This window comes from Hippopotamus amphibius, chromosome 15, assembly GCF_030028045.1.
Source record: "Hippopotamus amphibius kiboko isolate mHipAmp2 chromosome 15, mHipAmp2.hap2, whole genome shotgun sequence".
In the NCBI taxonomy this organism is placed as follows: domain Eukaryota; kingdom Metazoa; phylum Chordata; class Mammalia; order Artiodactyla; family Hippopotamidae; genus Hippopotamus; species Hippopotamus amphibius.
Genome location: NC_080200.1, coordinates 40355543 through 40378305, shown reverse-complemented (window position 1 = coordinate 40378305; position 22763 = coordinate 40355543). Strand labels below are relative to the sequence as shown.

The 22763-nt window shown below is 37.7% G+C and overlaps 2 protein-coding genes across 5 annotated transcripts in view; one reads left to right on the top strand and one right to left on the bottom strand.

The window, feature by feature from the left end:
* NUP155 (nucleoporin 155) overlaps nt 1-16489 on the bottom strand; it is a 70394-nt gene extending 53905 nt beyond the window's left edge. For 2 of the 3 annotated variants that reach the window (XM_057708975.1, XM_057708977.1), the window contains exons 1-9: nt 16210-16489; nt 12876-13013; nt 11196-11292; nt 8177-8247; nt 6215-6307; nt 5195-5361; nt 1460-1565; nt 529-602; nt 67-158 (exon numbers count right to left, since the gene is read on the bottom strand). In XM_057708975.1, the coding sequence (XP_057564958.1) occupies nt 67-158; nt 529-602; nt 1460-1565; nt 5195-5361; nt 6215-6307; nt 8177-8247; nt 11196-11292; nt 12876-13013; nt 16210-16366 (995 nt within the window). In that variant the 5' untranslated portion in view covers nt 16367-16489. Of the gene's footprint in view, nt 1-66; nt 159-528; nt 603-1459; nt 1566-5194; nt 5362-6214; nt 6308-8176; nt 8248-11195; nt 11293-12875; nt 13014-15817; nt 16037-16209 lie in introns of all 3 variants that reach the window. The other variant, XM_057708976.1, reaches the window with a different exon arrangement.
* A 3155-nt stretch (nt 16490-19644) lies between these two features.
* WDR70 (WD repeat domain 70) overlaps nt 19645-22763 on the top strand; it is a 282841-nt gene continuing 279722 nt past the window's right edge. For both annotated transcript variants that reach the window (XM_057708918.1, XM_057708919.1), the window contains exons 1-3: nt 19645-19772; nt 19874-19939; nt 22404-22487. In XM_057708918.1, the coding sequence (XP_057564901.1) occupies nt 19748-19772; nt 19874-19939; nt 22404-22487 (175 nt within the window). In that variant the 5' untranslated portion in view covers nt 19645-19747. The remainder of the gene's footprint in view (nt 19773-19873; nt 19940-22403; nt 22488-22763) is intronic.

Below are 22763 nucleotides of genomic sequence, written 5' to 3'. Positions count from 1 at the left end.
ATACTGCGTATAAATAATATAATTATGCCTACAAAAGAAATGTCTGACAGTAAATTATTACGTTACCTAGCAATGTTTCCAGCAGCAGAGACGATAGAATTCTGTGATACTGAGGCAACTCTATTCATTCCTTGTCCATCATGGCCCAAATCATACACCTGTGAATAAAAAATATACCTACTTAACATGATTGTAAACTGTATATGTTTTATAAAATAACCTTTTAAATAAACTTTTATTAAATAAACTTTTCCTTTTTAGGGATCCATTAATCTTGGTACTTCACATGGGTATGAAAACACGCAGAGATTTACAATTTCATAAAAAGGGGGCCCTAAGAAGTGGTTCGGGTTTTTCTGTTTGTTTTTTTTTTTTTTTTTAATTTAATTTTTTTTTGGGGGGGGTACACCTGTTTGTTTGTTTTTAAAGCACACAGTTCATAGGAAAAGCCTAAGAGTGAGTACATCTTCTTTCTTAAAAACAGGGAGGCTCTGCCCTCTTACCTAGTGGTATAATATTAATACTTACCTGGATGACTCCTTTCTCGGATCGTGTATATAAAATATTTCTTGAATTATCAATTGCAATTTGAACAATAGGATCTAAAAACAAGTCAAAAGAAGAAAAACAAAACCCCAGAGGTTAACAAATCAAACACAGTAGCTGCTTACAACAAATTAAAATTGCTGATTTACATTCAGGGCTTTCCTTTTGTTTGGTAGGTAAGTCTTAGGATAGTCGCACAAGGACAAAACCCAAGAAGCGTTCAGGTCACACAACACGTGAAAAAAAGCAAACATCAAATACTGTGTCTGGGTTAAGAGCATCACAAATAAGTTATTCTGTCCTCTAAATTAATTTTAAGCCAAATCAAAAACAAGTTCCAAATTATTCCTTCATTCAACAAACAATTAACAAATGCTTCCTATGTGCTAGAAACACAAAAAAATTATACGTGGTCCATTCCTTCAAGAAACTTCCAGTTTAGTTTAATGATTCAATGTGTAAAAGAAAATTTAAAAATTCAGTCATATTAATATTTTTAGATACATTTATCTTATTTTACCGAAGCATTTTAAAATTACTTCACCTGCCTAAATCTCTCAGTTTAGTAAAAACTCAGATATATTCATTTTATACTGGGAATTTCTTTCAGACCAGGCAAAACACGTATTAAATGTCTGAATGTCTACCTCTCTCACGTACACAGACGTGCTTGGTTTAAGTATATATAGCTGTTGTAGACACATGTTCTGTGATGCTACATTTATAGAAACTTGGGAATAAAACTCATGCTGTCTCTATGTTTTATCATCCCTTCTTCCTTTAAAAGATCATATGAATATATAACAAACGGTATTTAATAAGAAACTTTCAATTTAGGAATGTGAATTTCTGAAGAAAATGTTAGGTCTATGATTTGTTAAAATTTTGTTTGACAAATTTGTTTTCTACTCACCATCTTCTGAGAATGTGAACTGTAGTAATGAAGGAACAAGAAAAGAAAGTGCACTCTTTGAGTGGTTTATTTTCCTACACCTCTGGCTAAACCAACCCGCTTCTGCCTTAAAAGAAAAAATTGAGAGAGAAGACTTGTAAATGTAGGTACCTCCATCACAGTAACTATTATATATCCATGTTTATAAACATTCTCAAATTTTAGTAAAATACCAATAATTGTAAATAAAGTAAGACACAGTACTTGAAAATAAGTAATGAGAAGTACTGTTTAGTCCTATAATTAAAAATAGAAAATATATTTAACTAAAATCAAATCACTCTCTCAATGAAATAAGCTATGTTTATTCCAGCAACCCCAGTATGGTATGTTAGTGAACTCATTTCAATTATCTTAAAAATGCCTATTTAAAAGCAGTAAGGAAATAATAAGCATAGCTTATGTGTCAAAAGTATATAGGAGGGACTTCCCTGGTGGTCCAGTGGCTGACTCTGTGCTCCCAGGGCAGGGGACCAAGGTTTGATCCCCCATCAGGTAACTAGGTGCTACATGCATGCTGCAACTAAAAGATCCCGAATGCTGCAACAAAGATTCTGCACACAGCAACGAAGACCCTGAGCGCCACAACTAAGACCCCGCACAGTCAAAAAAAAAAAAGTACATAGGATAGAGGTATTTTTATCTCTTTCCACTACTGCTAAAAGGAAATTTAAAAAATAGTAGCCACTACCATAATTTACAGCCTGCCCCTCAATGACCAAGTTTTGCAATACTTAAATCTACCAGAAAACCTTTTTTTTTGGTAGTGAACAAAACCAAGAGAAATTAGGTAAGAAAGAGATACAATGTAACATAAAAAGCTAACCTCAGTTCTAATTCTGTCTCTGCCACTAATTAGCTGTGTGACTATGAGAATATTTGTCTTATCAGTTTCCTACTGTTTACCTTACGAAAAAGACAACAATACAGTAAGGGGGAACCACCCCTCCACGCCCCACCCCCCATTCTGGGGAGGCAAAGGATAGAGACATCTCAGAGTAAACACAAATGACCAATAAATACATGAAAAGATGCTCAATTCAACTAGTAATTAAAAAAAACAATTTTCTTCTCTCTGACTGGTCAAAATTAATAAGTTTGAAAGTACCAGTATTAGTGAGAGTGAAGAAGGGAGGGAAAGGAGGGATACAACCATAGATGTCTGCTAAGAGTCTAAAACTCTTAAGAGGGAAAACTAAAAATATAAAGTACAATTTTAAATACACACATATAACCCACCTCCTAGAATCATGGAAATAAAATCAAGAATAAACAAATGGGACCTCATGAAACTTAAAAGCTTTTGCACAGCAAAAGAAACCATAAACAAGACTAAAAGGCAACCCTCAGAATGCGAAAAAATAGTTGCCTATGAAACAACGCACAAAGGATTAACCTTCAAAATATACAAGCAGCTCATGAAGCTTAATACCAAAAAAGCAAATAACCCAATCCACAAATGGGCAGAAGACCTACATAGACATTTCTCCAAAGAAGACATACAGATGGCCAACAAACACATGAAAAGATGCTCAACATCACTCATCATCAGAGAAATGCAAGTCAAAGCCACAATGAGGTATCACCTCACACCAATCAGAATGGCCATCATCACAAAGTCTGGAAACAACAAATGTTGGAGAGGGTGTGGAGAAAAGGGAACTCTCCTGCACTGTTGGTGGGAATGTAAGTTGGTACAGCCACTATGGAAAACAATTTGGAGGTTCCTTAAAAAACTACAAATAGAACTACCATATGATCCAGTAATCCCACTCCTGGGCATATACCCAAAGAAAACCATAATCCCAAAAGAAACTTGTACCATAATGTTTATTGCAGCACTATTTACAATAGCCAGGACATGGAAGCAACCAAAATGCCCATCAACAAATGAATGGATACAGAAGATGTGACATATATATACAATGGAATATTACTCAGCTATAAAAAGGGATGAGATGGAGCTATATGTAATGAGGTGGATAGACCTACAGTCTGTCATACAGAGTGAAGTAAGTCAGAAAGAGAAAGACAAATATTGTATGCTAACTCACATATACGGAATCTAAAAATGGTACTGATGAACTCAGTGACAAGAACAAGGACGCAGATACAGAGAATGGACTGGAGGACTCGAGGTTTGGGAGGGGGCGGGGGGTGAAGGGGAAGCTGAGACGAAGTGAGAGAGTAGCACAGACATATATATACTACCAACTGTAAAATAGATAGTCAGTGGGAAGTTGTTGTATAACAAAGGGAGTCCAACTCGAGGATGGAAGATGCCTTAGAGGACTGGGGCGGGGAGGGTGGAGGGGACTTGAGGGGGGGGAGTCAAGGAAGGGAGGGAATACGGGGATATGTGTATAAAAACAGATGATTGAACTTGATGTACCCCCCCCCCCCAAAAAAAGAAAACCCAACTGTAAAATAGATAGTCAGTGGGAAGTTGTTGTATAACAAAGGGAGTCCAACTCAAGGATGCAAGATGCCTTGGAGGACTGGGGTGGGGGAGGGGGGACTCGAGGGGGGGAAGTCAAGAAAGGGAGGGAATACGGAGATATGTGTATAAAAACAGATGATTGAACTTGGTGTACCCCCAAAAAAATAAAAAAAATAAAAAAAAAATACACACATATATAACACAACTATTAGAATTCTAAGTCTCCACACTAGAAAATGTCCATAAAGGAGCACAAGGAGGCTCGCAAAAGAACACTTATTACACCATTATTGGTGAAAAGTATAATAAAAACCTAGAAGTCCATCAAGAAAGGGGTTGTTAAATAAATCATGTACAACCATTTTACGGACAATCATGCAGCTATCACAAAACATAACATATAGTTATCCACCAGATACTGACAAGGAAAGACTTTTAAGACACAGTTAAATGAAAAAGGCCAATTATGGGGAACTCCCTGGTGGTCCAGAGGTTAGGACTCAGAACTTGTCACTGCGGGGGCCCGTTTCAGTCCCTGGTTGGGGAACTAAAATCTTGCAAGCCACACTGCTTGGGGGGAAAAAAAAAAGAAACAAAACATAAGCAATAGGACTTCCCTGGTGATGCAGTGGTTAAGAATTTGCCTGCCAATACAGGGGAGACGAGTTCGATCCCTGGGCCAGGAAGATCCCACATGCCGCTGAGCAACTAAGCCCAATGCACCACAACTACTGAGCCTGTGCTCTAGAGCCCTCGGGCCACAACTACTGAGTCCATGTGCTGCAACTACTGAAGCCTGTGTGCCTAGAGCCCGTGCTCCGCAACAAGAGAAGCCACTGTACTGAGAAGCCCATGCACCGCAATGAAGAGTAGCCCCCGTTTACCACAACTAGAGAAAGCCCGCGTGCAGCAACAAAGACCCGATGCAACCAAAAAGTAAATAAATAAATGAATAAATAAATTTATTTAAAAAAAAAACATAGGCAATAATCCAAGTAAAAACTTACATACATAGAAGTACACTTACACACACACATATAAATACATATGTATAGATATTTAAAGACATCTTTATAGGTATTTAAAAATGTATGTATCATGTTCTACAAGGACATACACAGAACTGACAATGGCTGTTACTTTCCATAAGAATATATTAATGTGCTTATATAATTAGAAAATAAAGACAAAAGCTTATCTACCTGTACTCCATCAAGGGGGAGGAAAAAGAAAATGTTTACAAATGCCAGACTTACTTGATATGCTACTTCATATAAACAGCCATCCTTTCCAGCCAAGAAAATTCTTCCATTATCGGTGGAAGTTATTGTTAAAAGGTAAGTATTATCAGTAGGAAGAGAATATAAAGGATCTGGAAGCAACTGCATTCCACCACACATACTGTCATTGAGAACTCCAGAACCTATGTTTTTTAAAAGAAAGGATATAGGAATCACTTTACGAGTTTTTAAAAGTTTAAAACAATCACTGTATCATCTTCAGAATTGATATTCTTACTGAATTCGATATGCTCAAAAATTTCAAAAAATGTACAACATACATTTTAAAATTACTATAAAAAGTCTGATATGAACAATTTTATAATTCATGTTAAATAGAACCTACAGTATGTATATATAACAAATGTAAAATATGCATGCACACACACACACACACACACATATATATATGACATAGTAAAACATCAAATAAAAAAACTAACCCAAAGTATTAAACTTTGGAAAAAAGCCTAGGGACGTGGTAGTAATAATCATTAATTTTTTTTCTTTTTTTCTCCCTACCCTCCCCAAAATCATTAGAGTCTCTGAAATTCAATATTTTACCTAAAACATTGCTAGAATGAAAAATAAACCACTAGCTGTGCTTTTAATAAATTAATTGATGGCTTCTTTCTTTAAGGGAAAAAATAATGTATATTTCAGTGTTCCAAATGGTAAAGTGGCTATTCAAAAAATTAAAAACAAAGAAATTGAAGGCATTATTGAAAAATTACTAGTGGCAACTATTTCTCTTCTGCTACCCTTCCTTTGTACTGGACATTCAAGAAATGTACGTTAATATGGTAAATATATCCAAAATAATTTTTTTGGTGGAGTTACTAACCTGAAAGATACCATAGCTATAGAGAAGTATTATTTTCCTATGAGAAAACAGCCCAGAAAGTTAACTTAGTGAGAAAAGTTAGTTTTCAATTATAATATTAAATTGGACAACATATTTTTATTTTAAAAAATACAACACGTGGGTTGCTATACCTGTTTGCAAATTAGTATAGCTGAGTCCAAGAATCACTATATCCACAGGGGTTGCCAAAACCAGCAGGTGTCGTACGTGAGGCTGAAAGATGCCTAAAATAAAGTAAATATGAGTTAGGGACTATTTTCTGGAAAACACCCAGCATTTAAGCATTAACAGAATATGGTTACCTTTAATATGAGCTATGGATTACCTAGTATGTGAAATGTGTGAACCTAATTTAGTTAATGTTGATGCTAAAACATTACTACCTATGATCATTTAAATAACAGTAAAATAAAACAAAAAAATCTTAGAAACAAACACTTCAGTGTTTAATGACATTTAAAATCAGTTACATTACAGAACAGTTTAGGTTTATTAAAATATAAAAATTTCTATTTGTATACTCATGTTCATAGCATTATTCACAATAACCAAATGGTGGAAACATCTCAAGCTACCATCAAGAGATAAATGGATAAACAAAATGTGGTATGTATATACAGTGGAATATTATTAGGCCTAAAAAAAAAAAAAAAAGGAAATTCTGACATGCTACAATAGGCATGAATCTTGAGGACATCATATTAAGTGAAATAAGCCAGTCACAAAAAGATAATACTATATAATTCCACTTATATGAAGCTCCTGGAATAGTCAAATTCACAGACACATAGAAATGAGTTTATAGGTCAAATGAGTTTATGTATCAAAACCAGATAATTTACAGTTTCAGAGGGAGCATTAAACCAAGCACAAAAATTCTTAAATGTTAATTCATGCTAAGGTATCATTTAACTTTAAAAAGTATGGAGTGGTATGAGATGCGGTGTATAACTACCACTCTCTCCATGTTATAACATCCAAACGTAGTGTCACTGATAAGAATAAAAGGAAACAGATCTTAAATTATGATAATGGACATCTCTTTACATGTATAGATTTAAATGTTAAATGTCAGAAAATACAACAAAGCTTCTATTATCACTTGGTGTTACTTTCACTGATGAATACCAAGGTGCACAAAGACCACAATTTTGTGTTTCAAGGCTCAAGTTAATAAAGCTGAAGGCACAGACTTTCTATTTAATGACCTCAAAACGTACCTGATATTTCAAGATTTGATTTAAAAAGCTTGAACTTTATGAAAACTTATCAAAGATATTTTGCTGTTTTAGATGGACAATTAATACTTATTACAACAGAGGGCAGGAACAGCTGCTGATTTTTACATGAATAAACTTTTAAATTAAGAAACAAGATACAGAAACATAGAGCAGCGCAAAGATCGCTTTAAAATCTATGTAAAGGAAATAAATTTCCAACGCAATCACATGAAAACAGTGTATAAAAACTTCATGTTTATATTCATGTGAATCAGTATAATTTAAAAATGGCTGTGACCTTCAAAATTCCTATTTAGGTTGTGTAAATAAGTAAATTTCATCTATTATTTCCTCTTGTAGGAAGCTGTATTCAAAGGATATATATTAGATTTAAATCAATCAATTCTGCTTGTCAGTAGCTATGATAAAAGCTCTAGTGTACTGAAGCTGACACTGTAAGTTAAACAATGCTTGTGACTTCTCCTAGGATTTATTCTCAACTCTTTCCTCACTTCCATGGGCTATCAGGTCTAAAAAAATACAGAGACAAAAATGGTTTTTTGTATTGAATTCAATAATTAGTGCAAAATGTATAATGCAGAAAACTTCAGGTATATCAAGAAAGATTAGCAAAAAGCAAGATAAAATTCAAGAATTATAGGTTAACAATTTTAAAGGCAGACTCACTTATACCATAAAGTGAGTAAATTGTTACATATTCCAAATCACTTTTTATGTTTCTAATTAGAAGTAATTCAGAACAAAACTTCCATATGAAATTTAATTAGTTAAAATATGATATCACTGAGTCCTAAAACATTTGGAATCTAAGCATAAACAAACATAATTTAATCTTTATATTTTTTTCCTTACCAGCTTTTGGTTTCACAAGCCCCACAGCAAGAATAGTCTCACTAAGTCCATCAAAATAGGCAAGGTCTCCTCTGTCAACAATTGAAGAAAAAAAAGTTACATATATAACGAAAAAGTTTTATCTTATAATACTCTTTAAGACTATAGAATATAATGAACCAGCAAACAGAACTGTTTCAGTTCCAAGACCCAGACATACAGGCCTGCCTAAGGCTAACCATAAACCATGACAAAGGGGAATGCTGGTTCCTATTTCAACACCTGCCCCCCCCCCCCCGCCCCCTGCAAGCTGCAAGTCCAAGTAACAGGAACCTGCTGCTGGGGCAGGGGCAGGAGGACCCTCTCAGAAGAACAGAAGAACAGGCTCACAGGGAAAGCCTATAGCTGGGGGAGAAACAGGAACACTGACAAAAATTCCAGCAACCCAATCTGTACCTTAAGTGCAAAGTAATTCTAAAGGAATCTGACACTTGTGGTCCACTGAGGGGAAGCACTACAACAACAAAACCAAACCTGCCTTAACTCCTGACTTGGAAAAAGTCAACTCCCCCACAACAAAGGCCTACCTGCTAGGCTCTAGCAAAGGAAGAGACATGCCCATTTCTAAGACTGTTCACTGCACTATTCACTGTCCTATACACAAGCGGCCCCCAACCTTTTTGGCACCAGGGACCAGTTTCATGGAAGACAATTTTCCCACAGATTTGGTGGGGGGACTAGTTCAGGCGGTAATTCAAGTGATGGGGAGCAGCAGATGAAGCTCTGTTCATTCCCCCACCGCGCACTTCCTGCTGCGCGGCCGGTTCCTAACAGGCCGCAGACCATACAGGTCTGTGGCCCAGGGGTTGGGGACCCCTGCAGTATACATGATATGTGGCCTTGAGGAACAAAACACGAGCAAAAAAGCAAGCAAGCAAAAAAAAAAAAAAAAAAAGCACCACTGTCAAGAAACAAAGCAATCAACAGAACCAGCATCAAATGTCCGAACTATCTGACAGGATGTTTAAAATAAATATGATCAGTATAGTATAGGCTCTAATAAAAATGATGAGCAATATGCCTAAACACCTAAGGAATTTCAGCAGAGAGATCAAAATTAGAAATAAACCAGTGAAAATGTTAGAAATAAAAAGCACATAACAAAAAATGTCTTGTATGGGTTTTTCAGTAGACTTGACCAAAGAATCAGTAAATCTGAAGTTAGAGGTCAAGAGAAATTGTCCAAGTTGAAATAAAAAGAGAAAAAGAGTAGAGAAACAAAAAACCAAACAAAAGCATCCAAAGTCTGCTGGATAACATCAAACAGTCTAACAAAAGTGTAACAAATCTGGTGGGGGCGGGGAGCAGAGAAAGGAAGAGAACAGGGCAGAACAAATACTTTAAGACAATGGCTGAAAATGTTTCCAAAAGTAACAAAGACATCAAACCAAGATCCAAGAAGCTCAGAGAACACCAAGTAGGATAAATACCAAGAAAAAAAATATGATCCAGACTTTGAGGAAAATTTCAGGTTGTCCTGCCAAGGGCCAAACAGAAAGAAAACACCTAAATGGCAACTTATGTGGGGCCAGGTCTCTGCATTCTCCCATACTGTGGAATTATACAGGCTCCTTCAACAACTGACACAGCCCACAGAAACTAAGATCAATACTGGGAAAGCTGGGGATTAGAGAACAGTGAACAGAATGAGATTATGTTTCTATCATCCAGATAGAATTAGGATTTAAAATAGAAATCTAATGGAATAATTGAAATTAAGCCTGAGGTTTCTGCAGAATTGAATTTGGGAAGTAAAGATTTATATCCAATACCTGTGCCTTGATTTTTTTCAATAAACACAATATTCAAACAATATTTCTTTAAATCAGTTTGAACACACAATAGGGTTGAACCAATCTTTCCATGTGGGCAGGGACTATGCCTATTTTATTCAATACTCTTCAAGCACGAAACAGTGTCTGATACCTGATAAGCTCAACATGGTTGCTAAATGAGTATGTCAGATGTCAATGGCAATATAAAGATTTTCATTAAAGTGAAAACCCCTTTTAACAAAATTATTCTCACATTTATCTGTTTTGTATGCATTAAGTTTTCCTGAAGAGATTAATGCCTAAATGAAGAGGTTCCATTCTTTAGTATAAAAATGAATATGGTATGTGTAATAAGACAAACTGTGGCAATGTTCATGATACATGAAGAACAATCACAATCTTTTATCACTGCTATTATGACTATTTACCATTTCAACAATAAAAATATCTAGGAAAAGTTCTAACTGAAAAAAAGAAAAAAACCTAGCAAACAAAAATGGTTTAAGCTACAAGTTCTCATATAGTGTCAATTTGATTCAGTGACACTGTGTGTGTTTCTAACAAGTATGTTAATTACTCAGGAAGGAGAGTAACATCTTAAGTATACATATGGGCCTTCCTCTGGTTATCTCACCACTCACTTAAAGATTATATGATGGAGAACTGGAAGGCAAAACTTTTCTCCAAATAGCCAAAAGTAAGATCATCATATCAATAAACTTTATTTAAGCAAGAACGCCTTCGGCTTTCACTCAGACTCTTTTATGTACATTTAATTTACAGAAAGTCAAGCCCAAAAAATTGTTAAGATACTTCAATAAACTAACATCCTCCCACTCCACAGATATGCAGGGAAAACAGAGGTCTTTAAAAATGTCAAACCATTTTTAAAAGAATTACTGATAGACTATCTTTACTACAGGATAAGAGTTTGGGAAATAAGATTATTGCTACTCAGAGTGGTACCCAGATTCCCAGCATCACCTAGGAGCTTGTTACAAATGCAGACTCCTAAGCCTTACTCAGAATGACTATAACATAATCCACATTTTAACCCGATCCCCAGGTTGGTATGTATACTGAGAAGCACTGACCCAGATGTTAAAAGAATGAAAGATAAACCAGGCAGCTTCTAATGAGTAGAATACTAGTTGCAATACTTTAAATTCTAATCATGCTAAAGCAAACCAGCCATAAATACATACCCATCTTCGTAGTTCCACATGAATATGTCACTGTCAATTGTGAGCCAAGCTCTACTGATTGGAGGGAACACGCCCATCATGCAGTTACACTGCATATCTGAGGTGGTGTGGATGTAAGGTAGAAAGATTTCAATCTCATCCTTCTTACACTGGTTTCAAAAGATTTTGATTTAAAATGTATGACTAAAAAAATCATGCCCTATTTACTCTTCAATAGAAAGAGCAAATGAAATAGCTTTATTTCCAATGAGTTTAATGAAAGCCATAGTGTATGACAAATACTTACAATTTCTAATTTCTAAATGCTATATGACCATTTAAAATGTACTTGAAATAACAAATGTAATGTTTCTGCCATTATTAACTTAAAAAAATATCGATTCTGAGTAATACCACTGAACTTTGACATTAAAAACTGTCTTATTGTACCAGTTTTTCCAATGGTATAAAAGAGTGATTAAAACAATAACAAAAAAAAACCAACAAAAAACCAAAAAACACTTGGCATGCTAAAGTCATAGCCAGGTGACAATCTACAAGTCTCATATAAATTGAAAAATAGACAAAGAATTACTTCTGTAATTATAAGACAATGAAACAACTGTGGAAACATAATAATTTCCTAATTAAAGGAAATACTTCTCGTACAGTACTGTCAGAAAATTAAAGAATATTAAGAAACTAAGCAAAGGTAGAGTATATGATAAGGCCTATTATATATTTAATAACACTATTTTACAAAGTCTCAGAGAAACAATGAAAATTTTAGGGAAAATATTGATTAGATTTTACTAGTTTTTCTATTTATTTTACAAGCATTTTCCCTAATTTTTCATTTTTCTTTTTCTAGATCACACTGTATTGAAATATGAAGCCCTATCACCGAAAGCAGATTAACATACTTTTAAAAGTCTCAGATTAAATTTTTATATAGCATCTTGATGTCTTTATTATGAGAGTTACAGATCGATTTTTATAGAAGATTCCTAGCACATGACTATAAGTATAGTCCTTTTATAGGGTATGCCACACTTTAAGAAAAACAAATAAAATCTTAGAGGATAAGAAAACTCCTCTAACTTCTCAAGTCTGTGAAAACAGCACTAGTACTTAAGTTTCTTATACCTTTAGATACAGATTCTTACTGTAGTCCTTACAAATGCAATCACTTATAAACTTCAATTCTAAGACACCAGTAAGTGTAAAAACACACCAAAAACTTTTTGGGGGGTGTTTCCAGAAGGAAATACCCGGCAGTTTTTGGTTTAAACGTTTTTAGAGCCACTTCCCATTTTTAAAATTTAAAATACAAGAAAAAAAACCCCCAAAATCATGGGTCTTTGAACTGAAAAAGCATGGTAGTAAAAACTTACTTGTACAGCACTTAATTGGAAAGTAATACCTTGCCATATATCATTCAAACATGCAGAGTTCCTTGTAAACAATCCACTCTCCTCAATGTCCCCAAACAATGAAAATGTGATGCAATTTTCAACATGCAATTTTACATGAAATTTTCTAGGCACATGGCAAACCACCCACATACTTAAATGTATCTGAAATAAAACCCTTATATGAACTTATATGCAATACACTAATTAAACACAAAACTAGAATTATAATAATGAGAGTACCAATTTTTAAATATTTTAAAGACTTAAATACAAAGTAATAGGATACGTCCGAACTGTTCAACCAGTTCAGGTGGGAGAGGAACTCTGCGGATGGAGCTGATCTCTGGCAGGTTGGGTACTGACAGCAAACCAGGTCCTTGCAGAGGGTAATCCATATCTGACATGCCAGAAACACTGGGATTATCTACAAAAGAGAAAGTGAAATAAAGCATCAAATGGGCACAAAGAAGTATCGCAAGCTACAAAAAAAATTGTGCATCTGGTAGTTCTAAAGGGATAGAGACAATAGAGTAGTTCTGATTTGACACAAAGAAGGCCTGAGAAATTCCAGTGTTAAGATGGGTTGCAATTACTGGTTTCAACACTAAACAGAAGGTTATCTTTCACAAAGACTTAGTCTGTAAGAAATGTTTATTTCAATAATTTAGAGCATTTTTCTATTATTTTACTAATCTGAAATAGGAAAAAAGTTATAAAACCACTTTGTTATTCTCAGATTAAAACCACTCATGGACAGACAAAATACTGACTACTGGGAAAAAACAGCATTTCCTTTCCTACCTAAAATTTTTTTTAAATAAATAAATTTATTTATTTATTTTTGGCTGCATTGGGTCTTCGTTGCTGGGCGCTGGCTTTCTCTAGTTGTGGCGTGCGGGGGCTACTCTTCATCACAGTGAGCAGGCTTCTCACTGCGGTGGCTGCTCTAGGCATGCGAGCTTCAGCAGTTGTGGCACATGGGCTCTAGTTCGCAGGCTCAGTAGTGTGGCGCACAGGCTTAGTTGGTCTGCGGCATGTGGCATCTTCCCGGCCCAGGGTACGAACCCATGTCCCCTGTACTGACAGGCGGATTCTTAACCACTGCACCACTAGGGAAGTCCCCCACTTAAAACTTAAAGATTAAAAGAATCCACACCTTTTGCCATTATGTATCCACCCCCCCACCCCCCTCTTCAGACCAATATATAAATACAGACATAGGTCAGAGATACTGTGGGTTTGCTTCCAGGACACTGCAATAAAATGAACATCCCCAGAAGGCGAGTCACACAAATTTTTTGGGTTTTTGGTGCATGTAAAAGTTATGTTTATACTGAAGTCTAAGTACAATTGCACTATGTCTAAAAAAACAATGTACACACCTTAATTTAAAAAAAATACTGTATTACTAAAAAATGCTAACCATTATCTGACAAGTCAGGGTTGCCACAAACCTAGTGTAAAAAAAAAACAAAAACCAGTATCTGCAAAGCAAAATAAAACAAAGGACAATAAAACAAGGCATGCCTGTTTTACATGCATGTAAAATGTTACACAAAAGCAACATTTTATCGGGGGGGGGGGGGGGGGGGGCGGGGCGGCGGGTCAGACTGCTCTATAAAGTGTTCTCAACTGGCAACCTTTTTCTTCCTCTAAAGCCCAGACACTAACGGCAGGAGCAGGCTGGTCTATTCTGCCTGTTCTTCCTAGTCCTGAACAAGCTGTTTTAGATCTGACTGATGACCTATTTGTCCAGGCACCTTTTCAACCTCTCTGAAGTACTAGGTTGGCCAAAAAGTTCGTTCAGGCTTTTCCATAACATCTTACCCAAAAACCTGGACGAACTTTTTGGCCAACCCAATACAAAGATGTTGGGGGAAACTGCCATATAAAACACTGTTTAAAATGTATTGTGAAAAAATTTTAAATGTATACAACTAGAGAACAAATGCAATCAATCCCTATGCATTGAGTATCCAGCTTCAAAAATTACCAGTAACATGCCCATACGTGTTTCATATATATCAGTCACTATCTTCTTCTCTAATGTGTTTCTTGAAGCCAATCCCAGACATCCCATTTAATCTTAAAACAACACTGCACATGTTAAACGGCAGTGGGTGGACCTGCCTGGCGGTCCAGTGGTTAAGACTCCCGGCTCCCAACGCAGGGGGGGCCAAGGGTTCCCTCCCTGGTCAGGGAACAGATCCTGTATGCCACAGCTAAAGATTCTGCACCCAGCAATGCAGATCCCCCGTCCCATAACTAAGACCCAGCGCAGCCAAATAAATAAATAAATATACAACTGGCAGTGGGAACACAAAGGATGGAATTAATAACTCTGATGAGTATACAAACCTCACCAGAGTTATTTCTGGTTGAGAAAGCCTTCACAGAGAAAGTGATATTTAATGCAGTCTGGAAGAATAGCTTGTCAGGCAAAGAATAACGTTCTAGAAATGATGAAGAGTACATGTAAAATGAAATCCTGAAGGGGGGTTTCTTATGGAAAACGCGTTAAATTCAGTATAACTAGAACAAGGAGGTTGAGAATAGGATGGAAGAGGGAAAGGAAATTCGGCTGAAGAGGCAGCAGTGTGTAAAGATGGACAGGCTAGATGGGGGTCAGATATGATGAGAGGACCAGAATGTATGGACTGTTTTCACATCTTGCTTTTAGAAGTAAGGTCAAAGAGAGTGGTGCTATTCAAGATGAGAGGTGCTAACAGGCCACTCAGTTCTTTTAATACAAGCCCACTGGTAAGAAGCTGTCAGGAGTAAATACTCTTTGCATTGTTTCTGTCTTTTCTCTAAGTCAACTAACGAATTTTTATAAATCGTCATAGCTATCTAGGTTTACATTGCAGACTATCCTGGTTAGATCATCTTGGTTCTTGCTTATCAAAAATCTTTATCTTATTTTCTCTACTTTTATCCAATTTCCACCTCACAAAGGGGTCACTTTTTTTCTGGCAACCCGTGTGCTTCTATATGCTTTGAGGAGCCTGGCCTTAATTTAAAACCGTTAAACAAACAAACTAAAAAACCAAAACGAAACAAACCGTTAAACAGAATATTTTACAGACACCTCTCTGTTGTTGGCACAAAAATCTGCCTTACCCTCCCTGTTCACCCATTATCACTGCTGATTTCCCTGTTCCCTTCCTTCATTCCACTGGCTGTTCTTTTTACCACCTTTCAGCACTTCACATTACACGAACTCTATACCTAATAAAGCATATCTTTGAGCGAACATAGTAAATTTTCAAATTAACTTGGCATGCTCTTCAGTATAATACGAGGTGTTAGCAAGGATGAGACTTGGATCAGGTGATCCTCCTCATCCGGTCTTAGCGATAAACACTTGGAAGCTCATTCAAGTTGGAATCTTTGCCTCTTTCTGCTTCAAATGGGGGCTTGTTCCTCACTCCTATCCTCTCAAAGTGGCTGTAATGAAGAAAGTGAGAACGAAAAAAATTAAAAATGGGCTCTTTTCCGCCCTTCAAAATGCAGCAAACAGCGTCCCAGATCTCAAGATGTCTTCGCCGATTCACCCGGCGGATAAGGACCTATTTAGGGAGTCAGACGAGAGTCCTCTGGGCTGAGCAACGATCACTCACTTGGGGCAGACACCATAAGCAGCTCGGAGAGGTCCGGGTACATGCGGTCTTCTTGCAACTGACGGTCGATGAGCCGCCCCGCATTTTCCAAAGCTTCCTGCAGGGCTGCGGCCGACGTGGAGGCCGGCATCGCCGAGCCCAACAAAGAAGACGGCATGTCGAAAATCGCAGACACCAGCGACCGGAGAAAGTCAAAGAGCAAGGAGAAAAAAGAGAAAATCCAAGACGCTAGCTCGGCCCCAAAGCTCCGAGCGCGCGCGCCAAACGAGCGCCCCGGCGCCAGAGCATGACGCACTTCCGGCTCATCGGGCGGGGCGTTTGAAGCCAGGGTTTGGGCGTTGGGAAGAGGGCGCTGTTACAGGCGGCTGGCGTTATGGGTGGAGCTAGTGAGGGGGAGGTGCTTTCGAGGGGGCGGGCCGGCTGTTTAGGGCTAGGGAGCGGGGAAATGGGTGGTGGTGGAGGAAGGGTGGGAAGGGGGCAGGGAAGGGGGGGTGGGAAGGGGGAGGGGAGGGACTGGGGAAGGGGAGGGGTGGGACGGGACGGGACGGGCTCGGTAGGGGTGGGGAGAAGGAGGGAGCCGGGGCCGGGTGAGTGGGAGCGGTTGAGTGTGGGCGCAGCGCAGGCTGCTCGGGTTCCGGTGGGTTTAGCGCGCGCTTGGATCTGGGTGCCTCGAGCTTCGGGGATGGGAAACCGGCAACGGCAACGATTTGAGTATGCGTGTCAATTTGGCGCTCCAAATAACTTCTAAGAGTGGATGAGAGTTGGTAGCTGTTTGCTAAAAAAAAGTTTACATGTAAACCAAAAATTCACTACATTTCTAATGGGTTTCGGTGTAAATTAAAGTTCACCAGGCTTTCTATTTTTGTGTCGCTGCCGTTTGACTTTGTGGTACGTCAATGTGAAAAATTATATTTATGGAATCTTCACTGCTTGCAGGGACCTGATGCCTTGCTTTATTTCCCATTACAGAGGGGAAGCAGATGGTTCTAAATTCACTGTTTCATCCCCAGCACATAGTAGAGGAACTGGCATACAGTAGGCCACCCAATAGATCATCTTTTACAGCAACTGAATTCTTAATTTGTGTCAGGCTTTGTACCTGTACTGGGAATATCAAACTGAAACAACATTCCTGTTCTCAAGGTGCTCCATGCAGGGACACACGGACAAAAACCAGAGTGCATTACCATATTTTGTCTATGGAGTGTGTATTAACTGCTGTAGAAGAGTAAGAGAAATGAGCGAGGAGAGGCAGGATGGGCTTCATTTTATGCAGAGGGTAACTGGACCGGTTAAATCAAAGCAGTAGTCTTCAAAAAGCAGTCCTTATTTAAAATAACTAGAGTTAGTCCTTATTTAGAATCTCATCTAAGTAAGTTTCATCTAAATGTATTCATAGTTTAGCAAATCAATAACTGAACTGCTCTGAATTGGTCTTTTGCTATTTAATTACTTTTTACTCCCTCAAATAAGGGGTTGACTAAATTTCTGAATATTAAAAATACTGTGGTATTACAGATCTATATGCATAATTTAAGACTTCATAGCAAGTATACCAGGACAATTTTGATTTATATTACTGGTAGATAAATAGGCAGAGGGGTCTCCAGTTGTCAATTTTCTTTTACTTGATAGGCTACAGAATGAAAACTAATGGCCTGTCACAGGGTTTGTTCGTTTTTAATTTGAGACAAAAAATACAATAGAGAGTTTTCAACTCTACAAATTGGAAATCTAACAATACTGGTCTAATAGTCCTGCACACAGCGACATTTCCAAGGGTCTAAGTACAAGGATCTCCATTCATTTACATACTGCAATGGCTGCTTTCCAGCTGCAATCGTTGAGTAGTTAGTACACAGACCACATGGACTCAAAGCCTCAAATATTTACCATCCAGCCCTTTATGGGAAAAGTTTGTTGAAGACTTCTCGAGAATAAAAATCCTAAAACTTTTGATACCTTTAAAAATTATTAAGGAGTCCAAAGAATTTTTGTGTTTTGTGGATTGTCAATGAAAAAGTAATCAGTGGATCTAAAAAAGAAATGGAAAATTTTATTTGTGCCAAATTGAGGATTATAATCCAGAAATAGCATCTCAGAAAGCTCCAAGAACTGTTCTGCTCATTAGAAGTCAAAACACAGTTATGTAAGTTTTTCAAAACAGTCATATATGTATTATTGACCGTTTACGCAATCCAGATCTAAGCGTTATCTTGGCCCCTTTCAAGATCAAGAAGGAACGCTATCTTTTAGGAAGTTGTCTTGTTGAGGCTAAGAGAATGTTGCTCTTTATGGCTGAGCAGGTATTTCTGCTAATGGTGGAGGTTTGGTTGATGCAAAATGCAAATACACAATGCACAGCAGAAGGGAGAGGAAGTCAAAAGGCAGAGAAGTTTTTGTGTTTGAATTTTTCTTGTCTTGCCATAAAATGTGAATTTTACTTCACAGGGTTATTTTTGTTAATAATTGCTAATATCTCATAAAAGTTAGAAATTAAAAAATAACATTTAAAAGAATAATAAGCCTAATCCTTGTTAATATAAACATATTTTATGAAAAATCACCATAGTTTCTGAAACTAAACTATTAGAAGAATTGCGTTATGTTACATTTTTGCAGAGCTCTTAAATGTTTGGCTGAACAAGAGATAGCTAGATTCTCATATCTATTGTTATATGTTGTTTCGTTGACGTGTATGAAGAAAAGGGGTCCTACACAGTTATGTAGTTGGAAAGGGAGTATTTTAACCTTTTTAGATACTTGTGAATATTCTTCTCTGACAGCATGCCAAAAATTAACAAATGGTAGTTTCTTTTCTTTTTTTTTTTATTGTGGTGAACTATGCATAGCATAGAATTTACCATTTTAACCACTTCTAAAAAGGAATTATTTTATTGGCTGTGTTGGGTCTTTTTTAATGTGTGCAGGCTTTCTTTAGTTGTGGCGTGGGCTCCTCATTGCTGTGGCGTGGGCTCCTCATTGCTGTGGCTTCTCTTGTTGCGGAGCACGGGCTCTAGGCGTGTGGGCTTCAGTAGTTGCAGCACATGGGCTCAATAGTTGTGGCACCCTGGCTTAGTTGCTGCGTGGTATATTCCTGGAGCAGAGATCGAGCCTGTGTCTTCTACATTGGCAGGCAGAATTCTTAACCACTGCGCCACCTAGGAAGCTCCCACAAATGGTAGTTTCTTAAAGGTTATTTGTGATGTGGAATTTGAAACCATCTTTAGAATTCTGAGGATTAAGTGTCACCTTGGCTGTAAATGGGTCTTACAAAGTAAAAAGTGTTACAGAAACTCCAGATAATGTTCTGCTTCCAGTGGGTTCGATTGGAAACCAGCCACTGTGATGTTTATACTCTGTCAGCCCGCTAGGGCGGCGATGCGCAGGAGGCCTCTGTCCCTCCGCGGGAGGCGCCGCTCTTGGCCTCGGCGGCTACGCTGACGCTAGGAGGGGATACTTCCTGCCCGGATTGCCGCGAGTCTTCAGCAGCTGTTTGGGCTGCGGATGTTGCTGGTTCGGTGGCGGGTGGCTGAATATGGAGCGCCCGGGGCCCAGCGAAGGTGGGTTCAGTGAGGCGAGCGCCGGCAGGGTGTGCCGGGCAGGGCCGGCGGCTCTAGGGGCGCCGCACTAACAAGGCCTTTTTTCGTTTCTCTTGCGCCAGTGACAGGCTCAGACGCATCGGGACCGGACCCGCAGCTGGCGGTCACCATGGGCTTCACGGGGTTCGGTGAGTGACTGCCCTAGGCATGGTCCCGTTTCCTTTTGCAGAGGTTTTAAAAGCCGCAGGTTGAGAGGGGGGGCCCGAGCTGTCACCAGTGTTCCGCACCTTCCGCTGTGCCAAGTCCTAATTACTTAAGCCCTGGTGTGTATATCTTGCAATTTTTAGACACAGTCTTCCCCATCCGCTTTCTCAGTCTTGCCTGTCACTTGGGACCAGCTCAGGTGACACTTATGGGAAGGCTAGTGAGAAAGAAAGATTGCTTTGTGACCCACGCGGTGGACGGTGTTGGTTGATGGAGGAGTTGTCCTCTGCGTCCTGAAACTGAAAGCTAATCACTGCCTGTGGTCTGTAATAAGATGACACCTTTGGCAACAAATGGGCCATTAAGTAATGTTATAATAGTAAGTCTTTATTTTACTTTTGTTTTATTTTATTAAAGTATAGTTGATTTACGTCATGTTAGTTTCGGGTGTATGGCACAGTGATTCAGTTATACATACATATGTATATAATTGTGTATATACATATATACACACACACATATATATTCTTTTCCCTTATGGGTTATTACAAAATATTGAGTATAGTTCTTTGTACTATACGGTAGGTCCTTGTAAATTAGTAAGTCTTTTGAGTCAAGTTTTTCTACTCCAGAATCTTCACTTGGTGCAGTCTCTTGTTTGTTCATTCATGCATTCATTTACTGTGGTAAAGTCTTGAGTCACGTTATTTACTCTCTCCTAGGTGGTCATGTCTACAGAAGTACTGTATGCTTCTGTAGTGTTATAGTACTTATTTTTGTTTCAGTTCTTTTAAAGAGCTTTCTCCCTAACTTCAAAAGTGATACATGTTAATAGCAGGAAAGTATAAAGAACACAGTAAATGAGAAGGAAGAAAATAAAATCATAATCTCATGATCTAGAAATCAAGACTTAAAAATTAGTTTGTTTTCCAGTTTTCCGTGTTGTGTATTAATAAAACTAAGATGGTATGTATGTATGACTTTATATTATTTTTAATTATATAGAATTTGTTTAATTCTTAATATTTTGAGGATTTTCCCATATTATAAAATGCTCTTCCAAAACATGGTTTTTACTGGTCGAATAGTAGATAGAAATGCTATAATTTGTAATATTTTTAACTTTCTCCCACATACTTTCTAACTTGTACCAGTAATACTAAAAATTTTTTTTATAAATAACTCTTTTATCTCCTTTTGTGAAAGGAGTTTTATGCATATTTCCATAGGGTAGATTTCTAAAGGAGGAACTACTTTGATAAAAAATAAAGATATTAAAAAAGTAACAAAAAATTGGGTGTATAGCTTTTTTTGGGAGGGGGAGTGGTACATAGCTCTTAAAACTTCTTGATATATATTGTCATAATGCCGTTCAGAAGGGTGATTTCAGTTTATACCAAAGTCAGTAGTTTGTAAGAGCCATTTTTACCATACTCTGGCCAACATAGAATAGGTATTATTATTGAAAAAAAAAAGTGGTAAAAGCAAATACAGCATTGCTTCCAAGCAGGTTCAGGTTGTCAGAATGTCAGTTCCTTCTGTTTTTAGGACTGAGACCCCTGTTTTCTTACTGGCTGTCAGGTGTGAGTCTTTTAGCTCTTTTAGATACCTGCATTACTTCTTGCCCCCTTCACCTTCAAACGAACTGCAGTCCTTCGCAACTTTCAGATCTCCCTGACTTCTGCCACATCTATTCTGCATCTTTGCTTATAAGAGCTTCTATGATTAGATTGGGCTGGCCAGGCTAATCTCCCAGTTTTTATTTTAAAAAATTTATTTTTATTATTAATTAATTAATTTCTGGTTGCGTTGGGTCTTTGTTGCTGCACACGAGCTTTCTCTATTTGTGGCAAGCAGGGGCTACTCTTCCTTGCGTTGTGTGGTCTTCTCATTGCAGTGACTTCTCATTGCCAAGCACAGGCTCTAGGCGATCAGGCTTAGTAGTTGTGGCGCACAGGCTTAGTTGCTCCTCGGCATGTGGGATCTTCCCAGACCAGGGATTGAACCCGTGTCGCCTGCATTGGCAGATAGATTCCTAACCACTGTGCCACCAGTGAAGTCCCTCCCAGTTTTTAAATTCATAGACTTAATTAATCTGCACAGTCCCTTTCTCCATGTAATGTAATATATCCACAGGTTTCAGGGATTAGGATATGAACATTCTCTATTCTGCCTAGCACACCAGTGTTGTATTTTGGAGTAGGGTCTAGATGAATTACAGGAGGATAGGAAAGTTGGCTGGTTAAGATTATTTAGTGGTGAGATTGTAGTTAAAAACTCCCTTCGAAGTAAACTCTTTCTTCGTTGATATTTTATGGTTATTTTGTAGCCATACTGTAAATTAGATAGACTTAAGTGGTTATTGGTCAGTCAGTAAGTGTTTGAGTAACTAAAGTTTGGCCAACTTAGTTCAAGAGCATCACAGTCTGCTACTTATTCCTGTTTTAGGAAAAAAAGCTCGCACATTTGATTTGGAAGCAATGTTTGAACAAACTCGAAGAACAGCAGTGGAAAGAAGTCGGAAAACACTGGGTAAGAAATTCAGTTATTTGCTCTCTTATAGGTTTAAATACTGTATCCAACTTACACAAGTGAGTTACCAGTTATAAAATTATGAAACTGAAAAGAATTCAAAATTGTTAGACCATATGTGCTGGTTCCTTTGGAAGCAGAGGTTTTTTGTCTTTTTTTTTAAACATCGTAAAGGGTGCATCCAAATAGGATAAGAAGGTCTGAGTGCTAAAATCTTCTAGAATTGTGAGCTATGAACAAATAAGGATTCAAAATTATAAGAATCAGAATAGTGGT